This window comes from Nelumbo nucifera, chromosome 3 (genome assembly GCF_055504915.1).
Source record: "Nelumbo nucifera cultivar China Antique chromosome 3, China Antique-T2T, whole genome shotgun sequence".
NCBI classification, from domain to species: Eukaryota; Viridiplantae; Streptophyta; class Magnoliopsida; order Proteales; family Nelumbonaceae; genus Nelumbo; species Nelumbo nucifera.
Genome location: NC_142651.1, coordinates 1868264 through 1883820, shown reverse-complemented (window position 1 = coordinate 1883820; position 15557 = coordinate 1868264). Strand labels below are relative to the sequence as shown.

Sequence of the window (15557 nt, the reverse complement as noted above, 5' to 3'; positions counted from 1 at the left end):
TAGGGTTTTAATTTTTAGAACAATCTTGGTCGAATTGTTCTTGCATCTATGATTACTTGAACTGCTTGAGAAAGACTTAGGTAATTAGATCATCTAATCAAGAAATGGACTGAATGCACCTTAGAGATAAGTTGCATGGTTCGGTTGGCAATCATTCATACCTGAATTGATGACCTACAGATTTTGTGTTCTTAATGCATCTATGGTGATTCAATTTTTGATAGAGATATAGGAATTGTCATCGTAGATAGGGTGGGCTGCTCTCGAGAGAGACTGCTCATAAATTAGGGTTTCGCCAACCCAAGACTAACTTCACCTCAGTCGAATAGCTTAAAGATTTGATTGCTGAATCGGTTCTGTCAATTCTTGTATGCAGTGACTTCTCTTATCACGAAGAGTGGTTTGATCCGAAATTAATTAGGGTAGTTTGCTTGTTCTTAATTACATCATGAGTGGTTAGGTTTCTATTGTTAGGGATTAATACTTGATCATGCATTGATTTTCAGTCATTAGTAAAATCGATGAGGTTCTTGCTATATTGTGTTATTTGTGCTGATTACTTATCATTGATTGATCACCAATGATTTGTTCTTTAATCAAGATTATGCATCGAGAGATGATAATCGAGGTGGAACTAATTAGGTAGAGATATCATTTGTTGGTAGGATTTCCTCATAGGTGTATTTTATGCAAAGAGGATTTCAATTGAGAGAATGAGAATTCCTTAATTGTAATTCTATTTAATTAAACATAGGTTTAGCTAATCGACTCTTGAGAAAGATCGACTAGTGCTTTTAGGAAACACCTTGGAATATAACAGCCCTCGTGAGATTTTATTAGTATTGAAACTTGATGATCGTGATAGAATTAAGCCCTAACAACTTTGTTAGTCTAAATTCCTTAATTCGCAACCCAATTGATTATTGCTTTAAACAAGTTGAGAAGAAATTAATAGGTGGCTAAATAAATCATTCCTTATGGGAACGATTCTGTACTCCTTACTATATTACTTGCATGACTCCGTACTCTTGTGGATAGTTGACACCCACATGTCACACACATGGCACTATTAATTAAAACTTATTTTGTTTAAGAAAATATAACACACGAGCTGAAAAATAATTTCTTGTAACGATGATGATAATAACAATAATAGTTAATTTAACAATTGTAAAATAATAGTCATAACCCACAAAAAAAGAAAATAGAAGATTAATTTCAGTTCAAAAGTTATTTAGAATATTTGTGTAATGTTTTATGAAGAAGGAAACATCAATGGAAAATTTTGAAGAGCTTCTATATTTTGCTGTTGGGAGATCCACTGCGTGCGGACTGGAAATAATGCACAAGAGAATGAAAGTGACAGTTTACCAAAAACATAATCAAGCAAATTCAAAACCAAAATGAAACTAACTAGCTCAGACCATCTGGATCCCCAAACAAACTGCCATTGTTGTTGATTTTAAGACTTGAATTTGACAAACTGAATGAGAAAGGGAAGAAATTAAAACTGAAACCAAAAAAGCAATCACCGCCCATCTGGTTGCAACTTCATTGTTGCCATTGCTGGTTCCATTGTCTTCTCTAATGTTGTGTTCGTTTTGAAGGAAAAAGTAGGGAAAAGAAACGAAAGGTAGGAAAGTCTTTACAAATCTTGTATGGGTTTCCTTATCTTTTCCTTTAAACCAAACATAGCATAAAAAGAGGGGCACTAAATGGAATTTTAGAAAGGGGATAGTTTTGTCCTGCAGAAAAGAAATAAGCACTTATTTAATAAGTGCTTAAAATAAGTTTTAAACCATTTGTTTTCAAAATAAGTATTTATTTTGATTTTAGGCTTTTTGCCAAACATGAATAAATACTTTATTTCCACCTATTGTGGTCCCACCACTTATTTTAAATACTTATTTGAATAAGTACTTAAAATAAAAGATACCAAACAGAGGCTAAGTAGGATAATTAATACAATTTGTTAATATTACCCAACCAAGTCATTATCCCCAAGACCCCATCAAGTAGATGATGACTTCCTGACATGACAAAAGAAAATTCTTCAATTTTGATAAACATCAACTAATTGGTTACTGCTGTTATGAAATGGTTGATTGGTTATTTTTTTGATATTATGTCTTTTTGGTATCATGATCAAATCTCAGTATTTTTATTTGAAAAGTTTTGGATAAAATCTCAGTATTTTTATTTGAAAAGTTTTGGATTAAACATCACATGCAGTTTTTTAAGGTATACCTATTTCAATTATAAATAGCCTCAAATAACTATTATATGTTAATTTATATTGATCAACCCAAAGCATTTTTGGTAGAAAATAACAAGTATCAATCACAAATTCACAACTTAAGCTCAAAACCCCTTTGATCGGACCTCTCACTGAACTGCCAAACTGTGGGCTTCCTTCACAGTCCATAATAATTCCACCAATTTGATTGTGGTGACCAGTGATCTCAATGATTAATATGTATAATATAAATACATACAAAGTAATACAAAATATAAGGTTTTGCACTTTATATATTTATATTTATTCTCAGTTCGGGGTACAATACAAAAATACAGCCCACGTTAACATGGCACTTTTATGCTTCGGCTCGAGTTGATGCAGATCGTGGGATTTACACGAAAGTCCAGATAATTATTCAAGCTTACTAACCTGTTAGATAAGAAATCCAAAGAGAACATCAAGCACTTGGCTTTTGCCAACAGGATTCTCATCTAGCTTAATTTCACGTGATTATATAATAATACGAAGTGAACTCTGTTTTTACATTAGGTATTAATCACCATTTACATAAAAAGAAAACAAGTGTATGGTGAAAGAGATATCATCCTCGTTTATTTTTTCCATGACACTTGCTCGTTTCTCCTAGTAGACCCCCTTCTGATACTCTGCTTCACAGAATTCTCCTCCGAGATCATCACACGCTTCTCCTGGAAATACCCTGTAATAATGGCGTCAAGAAATATAATCTATATTTAGTTCTCTTGTTGTAATTGCTTTGCTTTGCACATTATTTTATGCCAAATTGTTTTTTTTTTTCTTTTTCAGAACTACCAATCTACGTGTTGGTCTTAAGAGCAGCTTACGTCTTCGGGTTATCATTATACTCGATATACTCTCTATCAACTGATTCTGAAACCATTCTTGCTACATTATTGCTGCTGGAGGCCTCCGTTTTGAGCTTCACTTCTGGATAAATTTCTACATCACAAGCCTCTCCACCAATTGTCTCACAAGCTTCTGCAGGAAACACACTAAAAGACGTATATACAACCAGGGTTATTCATCTAATATATATATCATTGAGACAAGCTCTTGATGATCAAGTAAGAGAAAGTGAAGGGAACAGGAAATTAAGCCATCGACTCACGATGTCATGGAGCTGTAATCAACTGTGAAAGAAGTGTCATAGGCCACGGCACTGGCTTTGATCGAGGGACATCGGGAATGTAGAGTGGTCTCTAGCTTTGGAGGAGATCTCAAGGGCGAATGAAAGCTCCTGGTGGTTTTTGGAAGTGAGATAGATGGTGCAAAGCACAGAGCTGCCTGCATTTTGATGGGTTAGTGTTAGTTGGTGTTGAGCTTGTGAGCCGTGGAGTGCAGATCCAAATTTATCAACTGGGTTGGTGGAGTTTCGATAAGATGGCAAAGATATCTGCGACCGGATAAGGTTCAGCGCTGTTTGACCCTGAATGAGTGGTGGAGAAATTTAAAGAAAGAAAAAAGAGATAAAATAGGACAGAGACAGAACATTGGACGCTTTCTGATTTCTGAATAATAAAGAAAGCCTTTTTATCCTTCTATTTTGATCAAAATGTCAAAATTTCAAAAGAAAGAAAAAATATTTAAAAAAAAAATCCGAACTTGAACTTAAAAGTTAAAACCATGGTTATCAATCAAGATTGCCCTAGCCTCCTTATCCTTATACAGATCAGACAAAAAATCTGCATTCACCATCCAATCACTTGCATGCTTGCACTGAATTGATGACCCAAATAATGAAAAGGGTGAAATGCAGAACGAAAACTCGATGCACCATCCCTGTCGTCGTGTAACTGTTACCCTTCTCGTGGAAAATCTTAACTTCCTTCATCTGCAAATTTCTCTTTCATTGACCAACGGCCATAACCAAAGCAAAATTTGAAGTTGCAGCTCATTTATATAATTTTTTATGCTACTGAGCAAGCTGACGGTCTTGTGAATTCTGACGGGCCTGAGACCACATTTAGGCTGCCGCTGCCGCTGCCGCTAGGTGCTAGCGTAAACCCTGCTGCATTGGTTTCAGTCTTTCAGACCCTTATAGTCCTCATTTTCAAGGGATTTACCACAGACAATTCTTCCCAAAAGTACAAGTACAACAGACTTAAAAAAATGTATTTTATCTATAACCTAATGAGTAATGAGGCCCCATTTCATCCTAACAGAAACACAGGCTACAAGCAGACCAGACCAGATTGGAAAAAAAAACATAACAGAAAACCATCTAAACTAGCGCTCAAAACAGGCCCCATCTAATCTTGAACTTCGAGCTTCCAGAAAATGTCTATATCTTTTTAAGACTACACTCAAGTACCTTGTTTTGAGGTGCAGACATAGTTTGCGTAAAGAAGCTAGGTTCTGGCTTTCCTGAGAAGAGAATAACAAAAGGCATAATTCCCACTAAGAGAAAAATTCTTCACATTTTATAGGAGATGCAGATCAAGACCCTGTAAACCACAACCCAGCAATACCGAACTTCCAAATTCTGGAGTTGTAAAGGGCTCCGGGGTTCAATAGTTTTTATACATTTTACATGTATTTCCCCTTCAAAAACTATGCAGCTGCGTGAGCATGGGTACAAGCTCATCACTAGAAGGCCGATCAGCAGGCAAATCTGACAGGCATGCAACAGCGATTCTCACTGCCATCAGCATTTCATCCTCCTCTCCTTCTTCCCCTAGAATGCTCTTGTCTAGTGCTTCTCGTGTCTCCCCTGCTTGTTGCAAATGCCGAAGCCAGCGCACCAAACTCCCCCCACTTGCTGCTTCCCCAAAGAATGGATCCATAGGGTCTCTCCCAGTCAGCAGAATAGTCAAAATCATCCCAAAACTGAAGACATCACTCTTATCAGTGTACCTGCAAATTGGATCGGTATCCTCTTAAATAATAACACTACTAAAGTCTACAATAATGTATTGCAAGTGAACTGAGAAAGTAAACAGAACAAGCTTTAATAACTAATTGAAGTGCTGAGCCCTGCCTAGAAAACACCACCATATAACAGTTGGGCATCTTTAGTTAATACCGATTCCATATTCTACATAATAAACAGAGAAACTAAAGCCCATGTTTTCTTTTGTAGAATACCAACTTCTCATATTGCATTAATCAACCGGAGATGAATTTCCAGTATTATAGGATAACATGGACAACAAAGAGTCCAGCCCTTACAGCAAATCCTGTGTAAAATGCTTAGTATGCGTTTCTAGGAATCAGGGATAATACCTGAAATAAAGATGTAAATAAACAGAAAAGTCCGATATTGGTTCTAGAAAACAAAAATCGGCTGAGCAATCAGATGCAACTCAGAACCTGACAAAAGATAACCAATTAAAATTTCTTCAACTGTGCACCAGGCAGATCTCTAATCAATAACACCAAGTTCCAGTATTGAATAACAATTCATGCTACCCAAAGACTTCAATAACCTAATTTTAAACAAGGCAATAAAAACAGAGAAACCATGAACAAGCAATTCATCTACTTCCAAGATCCACATAAGCACAATATCAGTTATCAAGTTCCCACTAATGCTTCTGAAAATAAGGATATTGGGAGGCCGAAAATACAAGAAAAGAATATCTAGAGTCAAACTACTCCATAAAATTGCAACTGCAAATTGTCATAACTGATAAAAAATTACCTGCAGCTCTGGAAACATTCTGGAGCAGTATAGCTAGATGCTGCTCGGTCCAAATTAGGTAAAAGCTTAGCCAACCCACAATCTGCCAGTCTTGGCTCAAAGTCTGCATCTAACATTATATTTGTAGGCTTGAGATTGTAGTGCAGAATTCTCGGGTTGCAACTGAAGTGGAGATAACTTAGACCCTTAATCACCCCGACTGCAATGTGATGTCGGATTTCCCAACCAAGCTGGAGCTGGTTCTCCCGGACTCTGTTCATTGCATCTTCAAGGCTGCCATTAGTCATGTAATCATAAACCAGAGAAAACCGACTGTGTTCCCGAACATAAGCCCGTAAGGTCATCAGATTCCGATGCCTTATGGTAGCTAACGTTTCCAACTCCTGCTGTATCCCTCTCTTGACCGACTTGTTCTGAGTCTCCGGAGAACCGGTTTCAAGGGGCTCAAGCCTTTTAAGAGCAACCGCTAACCCATTATAAAGAACAGTTCTGTAATACTTCCCATTTGGGCTCGACCCGAGTAACTGATTTTCCTTCGAGAGGGCCGATTGAAGTGTTTTAGGATCGATTTTGGAGGAGAAGACAACGGGGCCTTTAAGGATTGGAGTTCTGTTTAAGTACTTGATAACGAGTCGGACTATGCAAGCAGAAATGATGGCACAAATTAATCCGGTGAGAGTTCCTAACACAATGCCCAACATAATCCTCCGAACGCCATTCCTGTATGTGGGAAACTGTGGAGGAGTTGGAGACTCTGTCAAGATGTGCTCTGTCATGACTTCTCGGCATTGGATGACACAGAAAAAGCAGGGGAGAAACAGAGTCAGTTTTGCCGAGCTTCTGCTGTTAAAGCATGCGTTAGAGTTTCTCTTGTCCATGGAGGGAAAAGCAACACATAACAACGAGAACCCAAGTTTAGTACCACAAGAAGTTCTTCAACAGTTCACAGAACATCAAAAAATTCATATGGATTTCTAAAAATTACAAGCTTCAAATCAACGAACTTGCCCTTAAAAGGATTGCAACAGTTCAGAAAACATCAAATTCTAGAAATATCTCACAGTTTCGAGATGCAAATTAACGAACCCAACCTGAAGAAAGTCCTGAACTTCATGGTTTCTTAACCTACAAAGTAATGAACCTAACTTAAAGAAGGCCTTCGGCACCAAAAAAAAAACAAAGGAAAAAAGATTCCCGTTAGTAGCGAGCAGAAAATCAATCATTTCAGCTCTACCCAGAAATGTATAAATCGAAATCTGCATTTTTCCCGTTTCATTCAACAGATTCTGACGAAAAGGAAGAAGGAAGAAAAACCAGTATTTCTAGAAAATGCTCAAAAAGAAGAGAGAGATAAAGCCGTTGCTGAAGCTTCAACAATTCAGAAACCCGGAGTTGAAGGCCGAGAAACCGTCTTTCCGAAAGTGTGTATACAATTCAAGCCAGAAAACTGATCCAAAATAAATGCTTTTTCGTTCTCATAGGAAGGGCTCGCCGCTCACTATCCTCCAACTCTCCAAGAGCCCAAAATAAAGGAAGCGACAAACCCAATAACCCATGTTTTTAAAACCCCAAAAGTCCGGATTTGCAACACTTTTTTTTTTCTTACTTCCTAGTTCCTACACCAATAGCAACAACAGTGTAATGGAAGTATGGAACACCTAGAAATGAATCAACTCTGGTAGACCGTGTTAGCCCATCCGATCCGAAGTAACAGGGCTCTCCGATTCAACTGGTTTGATTCGGAGAGTTGAGATAAGTTCAGACGAGAAACTCGTACGAGTGTGGGGTTGACTCGTCGGGTAGTCTGGAGTGGAGAGAGAAATGGCGTTTTTGTCAGTTGTGTTCTCTCTCCCTAATCCCGGGCACGGCGGGGCCCATTTGAAGCACACACGGCTCTGTCGCCATCACGGGCCGAAAGCGAAATATTGAACTTTGTGCGAGAAACCAGAGGGGACGAGATCTTGGCCATTTGTCCATTTGATCAAATCAAGACTGTTAGTAAAGAATAAAGGGAATTTATACGGCCCTTTTCGATTATGATTTATGTCTCATCTCTCAACGTTTCAAAAAAAGTAAAGTTATTCGAAGAATAAAATAATAGCTTTTTGCCTATGATAATTGTATCAAAGACTGAATTAAACCAGCAACGTTTAATTCAGTCTTTGATACAACTATCATAGCCCACTCAGGATCCAGTCCGTTTGGACTCGAAGGGATTTTCAGTTCGAGTCCACTAAAATTTTGACACGTCGATCGATGTTCAATTGGTCATGCAACCACCGGTTGAAGCTTATATGACTAATAAAATATTTTTAAATAAAAAATTAAAGGAAAAAGGATTACTTGTGGTTTAATATAAGCTCTACTCCGATATATGAGTAATACCATGACAATCACTACACCAACCGGTGAATCAATTTTGGCACGTGTTCGTTGAACAGTATACCTGAAACCTTTGACACCATATCATGAACGTTCACCCCCAACCTCTATAATCGCACCTTGAAGCTCACAATCCCAACTCTCAGTCCTAAGAACGAGAAAACCATCATCAGATCATCCTCCATCACGTTTACACCCATCTCTGCTATGTCATAAGCACTTAGCATCGCTAGCATGCTATCTAGGCTGTGGCCAATCATGTTTATGTTCAGTTCCTTATCTGGGTATTGATGCATTAGCCGCTTGACTTCGCTCAGGATCTGCTCCCGAGCCGAGTATTTGCAGAACTGACACAAAAATGTTATTGTACCATATACCGAGATACCGCTTAGTACTTGGTAGAATTGCCCAGACTGAAGAAACCTAAGGCCAAGGCACCTCCTATGGATGCTAAAATCTGGTTCTCGCTTATCATTTCCCTTGATTTAATTCCATCATTGCCGGTGATTCAAGTTAGCAAAATCGATGAGGAAAATGAAACAATAATAGAACAAAGCACCCCTGAACGGTTCTTTTGATATTGAGATCTTATCTGTTTTTTAGTTCTCTTTATTTCATTTTGCCATTTGGCTTGCCAAAAATAGGGGTAAACTGCAATTGTTATTGATTGAGGGAGCAAGGTCTAATTCTGAGAACAGATAATAGAACGTGAGGGCTTTGGATTTTTGTCCGTATAAAGAAGAACATTTGCATGGAAGAAGAAGAAAACAGCCTCATGTCTTGGGTTTGTCTTGCAGATCTAGAGTCACAACCGCAAGAAGACGTTATCTTCCCATTAATGGTTGGAGAGTTTTTTGAACAACGAATACAAATTAATTCAAACAACAAATGTAAAATAGCACAAAAAAACCAAAAAGAATACTCAATAGATACAGAGGAAAAGAATTTCCAAACATTCATACAACATTACTATTTGCTGGAATTAAAAAGAAAATAAAAAAAAAATGATTCTATCATCGGCATTCAAGAAGGAAAGATGAAAAACCCTAGACATAGATATCGGCTTTCCTCTGAATATTAAACTTTTCTCTAACACCGTTGCTACTACCGTTAAAATCCACAATCACCGTGTTGCCCATTGCTGTTCTGTTGTAGGTTGTACACCGTTGAAAAAGGCTTGTTGCTGTTAATGGTGCGGTTGGGTGAAAAAGGTTAGAGTCTTAGAATGTGAGGGCTTTGGAAATTTCTGTCATATTAGTTTTAAAAAGTTATCAATTTTTATTTAAAATTATTTTTGTCCCTTATAAAATTTCAGCAGATTATAAGTAATAATTAGTAGAGCACTGAATGATGTGTCAAAATTTTAATGGGATCGAAGAGAAAATCCTTTCGAGTCCAAATGCACTGAATCCGGAGTAAAACTCATTCATCATTGCCAACAGTGGGCCTTGATTTGGTTGCCTTTGGGTCTCGCCGTCTCAGGTCGGGTTCCACCGTTGAGCCTGAAAAGGGCGTCGTCTGATAGTATTAGCGGCTCAACTGGCTGAATGACAATTTGGTGAATGATGATTAGTTGATTAATAATTTACTACAACAACACCCCTGAATGTCTATCTCATTTTGGTTCTATTCGTTTTTTTTTTTTTTTCAGCTTCATGAGACTACACAACGGGGGTAGTCCATCCCCTCCCTTAAGCCCCCGAACCTGGTGGCAGCTGGGTTTGATCGAAGGTTTCTATTCCGACCAATCAGAGATCTTATTAACTGAGTCACCATTTTGTATTTTTGTTGAATACGGGAAGTTGAATGGACGAAAAAATTTTCATGTAGATGACTTTGAGATTTTTTTTACTTTTCAAATAAAAATTTTATTTTTCTAATTATTTACATCAATATAGATTGTTTTTTTTTTTTGGTATTTGGTGCCATACACCATTAATAACTTCCTCTTGACCCCTTTTTTCCCAAAGTGTTGATTATGGGATTCGGTTCTGTTGATCTGTGTCAACGTTGGAACAAACCAGCTAACACTAAGAACCAGCCCTTGGTCTAAAACAAACAATCCTCCCATAATATTATCAAATATAATATAAACTATGAAAAAATAAATACAGCTTATATAACTATTAAGAAATGCAATCACATAAATCATAATCAATAAGGTGGTATCATTACCATTTCTTAGGCTGGGTCTCTTAAAACAGAAATCAATACAAATAAAAAATTGCTTTTAGGATTTTGTGTAGGAGTTACTTCCCTGAAATATAAGAAAAAAAATGTTGCCTAGGCAATGGTAGCAAACACCACCCAAGAATAATATATTATATAAAGTAGATATTTGCTTTGACTTTGGTAGGTCATAAAAGTTTTCTTGCACGTAGTGTGGACTGTGGAGAGTGCAGCTTTAGATCTGATACCGCACATCTCATAAACAACATTTACAGCACAGATGTGGGCTCATGCAAAAACCCTTTTTACACATACTAGCAATAGGGGTGAGCAAGAAAAACTGAGAAATCAAAAAATTGAACCAAACTGATGAAACCAAGCAGAAAATTTCAATTAACCGAATCGTTTGCTTCAGTATTTTGGATAAACTGAAGGTATCATTTTGGATTTGGTGACCAATATAAAAAACTGATGGTTAACTGAACCGACTGGTGTACATATATATATATATATATATTTATGAATATTACATATACTTTTCATATATATTTTATATTATCTATATATATTATAAATGAATATATATATATATATATATGTATTATATATTATATAATTTTGTAATATATAATATATCATTTATTATTTACAATATAATATTTTATATTTGTTATATATAATACTCTGAAAATAAAAAACCAATGAACTGAATCGATTGATCGGTTAATTGATCGGCTTCAGTTTGATTTCAGTTACCAGTTTTCCAAAAATCAGTATCACTGGTTTGGTTTGAAAAAAAGATCCATAATTCGGTTAACCAAACCGTGATCACCCCCTAATCTGCAAGTGATATCTCCATTCCAGCCATAAGTTATGGGCCGTTTGCACTTTATGGTTGGAGCGGGCATTATGATTGGCCCTACAGCCCAAAACAAAGTTATCAAGTTCATCTAATCCTTTATTGTCAATTTGTCACATGGCACCCCTTCAAGGAGGCGTCTATGGAATTGCAGTGCAGATTCTTTTTCTGCGGTATAACCAGTGGGCCTCATGTGCATAGCTAGTTGTAGTGGAAACCTAAGATCTGCTTTCACCAGGTTGGGGAGCCAGAGAGGCTTCCTCCATCTGTCGGCATTTGCCTAACAAAAGAGAGAGAGAGAAAAAAAGAGATCTTGTCAATATCTGTTTGGTTTTAGTATGTGCTTAACTTGGGGGATTTAATCAACCCGATTCAATCTGAAAAAATAAGATTGGGTTGAAAACATGGGTTAGGTGATGCTTCAGAGTTCAGACAACCCGACCGGACCCAACGCAACCCATCACGTATTATTACATTTATCTAATGTTACCACAATAGGTGTTTGCAGAAAAATTAGTTCAGCCCCGACCCAAAACCCAACTAGCAACATGAAATCCAAGTCCGATTACGATACTGAAAAGGCATGATATCTAAAAAAACTGATAACCTGGTATTCATCAAAATTCAACTAGAAATTGCGTATTTTTATCCTTCAAATTTTTGCAAAAGCAGACACCAAATTATTAAGGCCCCACTTGATTCGCAGGAATAGGAGTCTAGAATCGGAATTGAAATGGGTTATTTCAATTCCAACTGTTTAATTGGGTGAGATTGGAATCCCATTCCTAACCCTCCATTGGGAATTAAAATCAGTAGCCATTCCTATCAAAACCAAACAGATAGACCATTCCAATTCCGACTACAAACCAAATGGACCCTAAATGTAATGCACAATCCTTCACATAGGCCCACATTTTAGAGAATGCGCTTCCATATCAAAGATTCTGATCTTCCACTAGGCCATCAACACCAGATTATAGTTGATCCAACCGTATAAAGGCTACAAACGAATCAGATTCAATTCGCATATACCTAAATGCAAACATGATATGTTAATATTCAGATTTGAGTTTGATCCATTAGATTCGAAATTAAACTAAATATTGTCAAATCAAAATATTTATAGAATGTACTAAAAATGACTTTGATTTTGTATATAATGAATACGATGGCCTAAAAATAATCAAAATATTATATTTTAATAATCGGATTGGATTGGGGGTGAAGCAGTGTATTCTTAGCCAAAAACCAATTTTACCAAAAACAAACCGAACCAATAATTACACCATGAAATTCAAGGCGCCCTTGAGTGTTTTCTGCTTGGTTTCCAAGATCCAACCGCCATTTCAAAATGGGAAAAATAGATTTCAGAGACTAGTCTTATTCAAACAAGGATAAAGCACTTTCAGGTCCAACTAATTTCCCTTGCGTCTGGGCGGGCATGGACCATCATCTATGACCTATCAGCACACCCCTAGCGTCACTTTTGAACAAGGCCCGCTGAATCAAGCAGCCAGTCTATGATAGCGTACACATGAGCATGGCATTAAATCAGTGAGCAGGCTTCCATTAATTCTGCAACTGATAGATGTCCAAAGAATGAAACTGGGAATGCGTTCTCCCTCTCTCTCTCTCCCTCTACACTTCTTAAATGTTAATAGTTTCTTGAAATGAAGGAAAAATGAAGAAAAGATTAATCAGTTCAAACTCATTTCCCTGCACCGTAGCCATGTCTTCCATATGAATCCTGTAGTGTCACAATACTGATGATTTCCTCTCCTTACACGACATTCAAAAATGGCTATTGCATTGCGTTTTTTCAATGGCAGCACCAAAAAGAACATAAAAAGTAACATTTTATTCACTCTACCCAAGTACTGATGTTTGCACTTCATATTGGATGTAGCAACGGAAACCAGAACCCCAGAGCCTTTCATTAGCACATCATACCTGATACAGCCCGAGAAATAGTCAAAAGGAAATGGTCCCACTTGCATGTACCAAAGGAAAGAAAATGCAAAACAAAAAAGAAGAAACTAATAAAGTAATAATCAGCAAGGACGGTTTGTGCCATCTAGTGGAAGGAATTGTGGGCATTTTAATTTTGATTCTGTGGCAGGTGAGGTTAATTTTGAGGTGGTAAATAAAAGATTCTGGATCTGCAAAAACAAGGCGTGTACAACAAGCTACATAACCCAATCAAGAGTGAACAAACCAACAGTAATATACCTGTATGGATCACTAATGTGTTCACTCTTGATTGGGTTATGTAATCTATTGTATATTTGTTTGTAGCACATTCAGCCCCAAAACAAAATCTACTCTATGTCTAGATAGAAGACTAATCTCTGATGTTTATATCTGTCAGAACTAGACTAGGGATGTCAATGGGTTGGGTTCGGAACGGGTTTGCCTAAACCCAAACCTGACCCAATCCGACAAAATGAAGAGGGGCTACCGAATCCGCCCCACCCCGCCTCATGTATAGTATACCTATATTCAAATTGATATTTTCTATACTAATAGCTTCAAGGCTGCAGCATCAACAGGTTGGGGCACTGCAGATTCTCCCCAACTTGACCCGACCTGAAACCCAATTGAGACCAACCCGACCCTAACCTGATAGGGTCGGGCCAATGTGGATTTACCACCTAACCCAACCCACTGACATCCCTAAACTAGACCATTAAAAAAGAAATATTTATCCCATTAAAGATGGCGTTCTAAGTTTAGGTATAGAGAAAATAACATAATAAAAATGAGAAGATTTTGAGGCAGAAGTAGTGACCTTCAGCTACGACAAGGGTCCTGGAGACAAGGACCTGTCATTTCTTGTGTGAGCAGCCTGAGCCCGAAGTGTAGGGACATGGACAGTGATTGGAAGAACCCACTCCCCTTTATCTCTTCCCTCTATAAGAAGGGGATGCTCGTAACTGAAATGAAAGAAAGAATCAGAAACAATTCTCTAGCTAAACACCCACTTCTCACTTTTTTTTTTTTGGATCAATCCCCACTTCTCACTTTTCCCCTCTTCACAAAAGAAAATCTAAGTGTTTAAATACACAAATAGCTTTAGAATGAAATATCATGATCTTGCTAATGCGTACTTTTCTTAATGCAAATATGCAATGGGAGATTCTCCTATTCAAGCCTTTTAAATTAAAAAAAGAAAGTTGTTTATGTAAAGTCTCGTGTCATAGAGAAGTATATGCTTTGGCAATGTTGCTCCCTATCATTCAGAAATGTAGTCCACCATGGATGTGAGACACTAAGAGGGTGTTTCCCAACATGATCCGATCCATTTGCACCCCTATCTACTACCGTCAAAATTTTACTTTGAAAAACAAGAACATGTGTTCATCTCCATCAGGCTGATATGGTCTACTATGGTGGTATATAAGTGCTGGTTTAAATGCACTTAAATGGATATGGGTCTAAATTATAAACAAAAATAAAAAATAAAAAAACTAAAGACGAGAAAATTGTATACTTCATGAAAGATACTGTTAAATCTCCAGAGAAAAACATGTTTTTGAAACTAGATATTGAATAATGTCTTTTCTGGTTTCAGCTTTTGGAAACAGGAAATACACTGCTAACCAGGAACTGTTTCTTTGTTTTTTTATAAGAATCATTTTTTTTTTCCCAAAATCATGCATGAGACTAAACTCAGAAAATATTCATATTGCAACATCACCACCTAAATGAAGGGTGATTGAATTTGTAATATAACTGTAAGCACCTAACCCCCAAAGGTTGTTACATGAGTTACCTCCAAATTCCAATCCCTATTGCATAAAGTTATAGGCCTTCTCCAACAGATTTTTGACAAAGTTCTGAAAAAAGGTTTGGGAATTGATATGATCTATTTTGGCAACTGGACAGTTGCCTGAATGTTAAATGTACACTCCACTCAAGTTTCCTGAGCAGTGGTAGTGACATATAATACCACTAAATGACATGGACAATTTATTATCATCAACATAAACCTAACAACAGACAAAATAAAGCATTAATGATTATACACGCTGCAGTTATACCTAGTCCAGTCAACATTCTTGGGAGTGGTAAAGAATTCAAAACGAAGAGCCCATTGCACTGAAACATGGGGCGAGGAAAATGACATGGGTCCATCTACAGGAATGGAAAAAAGAAAGCTTGTCTGCACCAAGTCTGCAACAACTTCATGGTGATCACTCTGAACCTACAAGCGAACAAAACATTGTCAG

General features: G+C 37.2%; 3 protein-coding genes across 8 annotated transcripts in view; all 3 read right to left on the bottom strand.

Annotated features, from left to right (window-relative positions):
* Window positions 1-2731: 2731 nt before the first annotated feature.
* Window positions 2732-3650, bottom strand: CCL (CCR-like protein). The gene is made up of 3 exons (XM_010252235.3): window positions 3387-3650; window positions 3103-3270; window positions 2732-2957 (listed from the first exon to the last, which is right to left on the bottom strand). The coding sequence occupies exons 1-3, from the start codon at window positions 3566-3568 to the stop codon at window positions 2882-2884; spliced, it is 426 nt and encodes a 141-aa protein (XP_010250537.1). The 5' UTR covers window positions 3569-3650; the 3' UTR covers window positions 2732-2881.
* A 133-nt stretch (window positions 3651-3783) lies between these two features.
* LOC104592760 (inactive leucine-rich repeat receptor-like protein kinase CORYNE) lies at window positions 3784-7569 on the bottom strand. Its single transcript, XM_010252234.3, has 2 exons — window positions 5919-7569; window positions 3784-5131 (listed from the first exon to the last, which is right to left on the bottom strand). Exons 1-2 carry the CDS (start codon window positions 6794-6796, stop codon window positions 4822-4824), a joined length of 1188 nt encoding a protein of 395 aa, XP_010250536.1. The 5' UTR covers window positions 6797-7569; the 3' UTR covers window positions 3784-4821.
* A 5300-nt stretch (window positions 7570-12869) lies between these two features.
* LOC104592759 (uncharacterized) overlaps window positions 12870-15557 on the bottom strand; it is a 40150-nt gene continuing 37462 nt past the window's right edge. For 4 of the 6 annotated variants that reach the window (XM_088901465.1, XM_088901466.1, XM_088901464.1 and 1 more), the window contains 3 exons: window positions 15369-15532; window positions 14117-14261; window positions 12870-13278 (listed from right to left, as the gene is read on the bottom strand). In XM_088901465.1, the coding sequence (XP_088757591.1) occupies window positions 14123-14261; window positions 15369-15532 (303 nt within the window). In that variant the 3' untranslated portion in view covers window positions 12870-13278; window positions 14117-14122. Of the gene's footprint in view, window positions 13279-14116; window positions 14262-15368; window positions 15533-15557 lie in introns of those variants that run through there. The other 2 variants (XR_016084163.1, XR_016084165.1) reach the window with 1 other exon arrangement.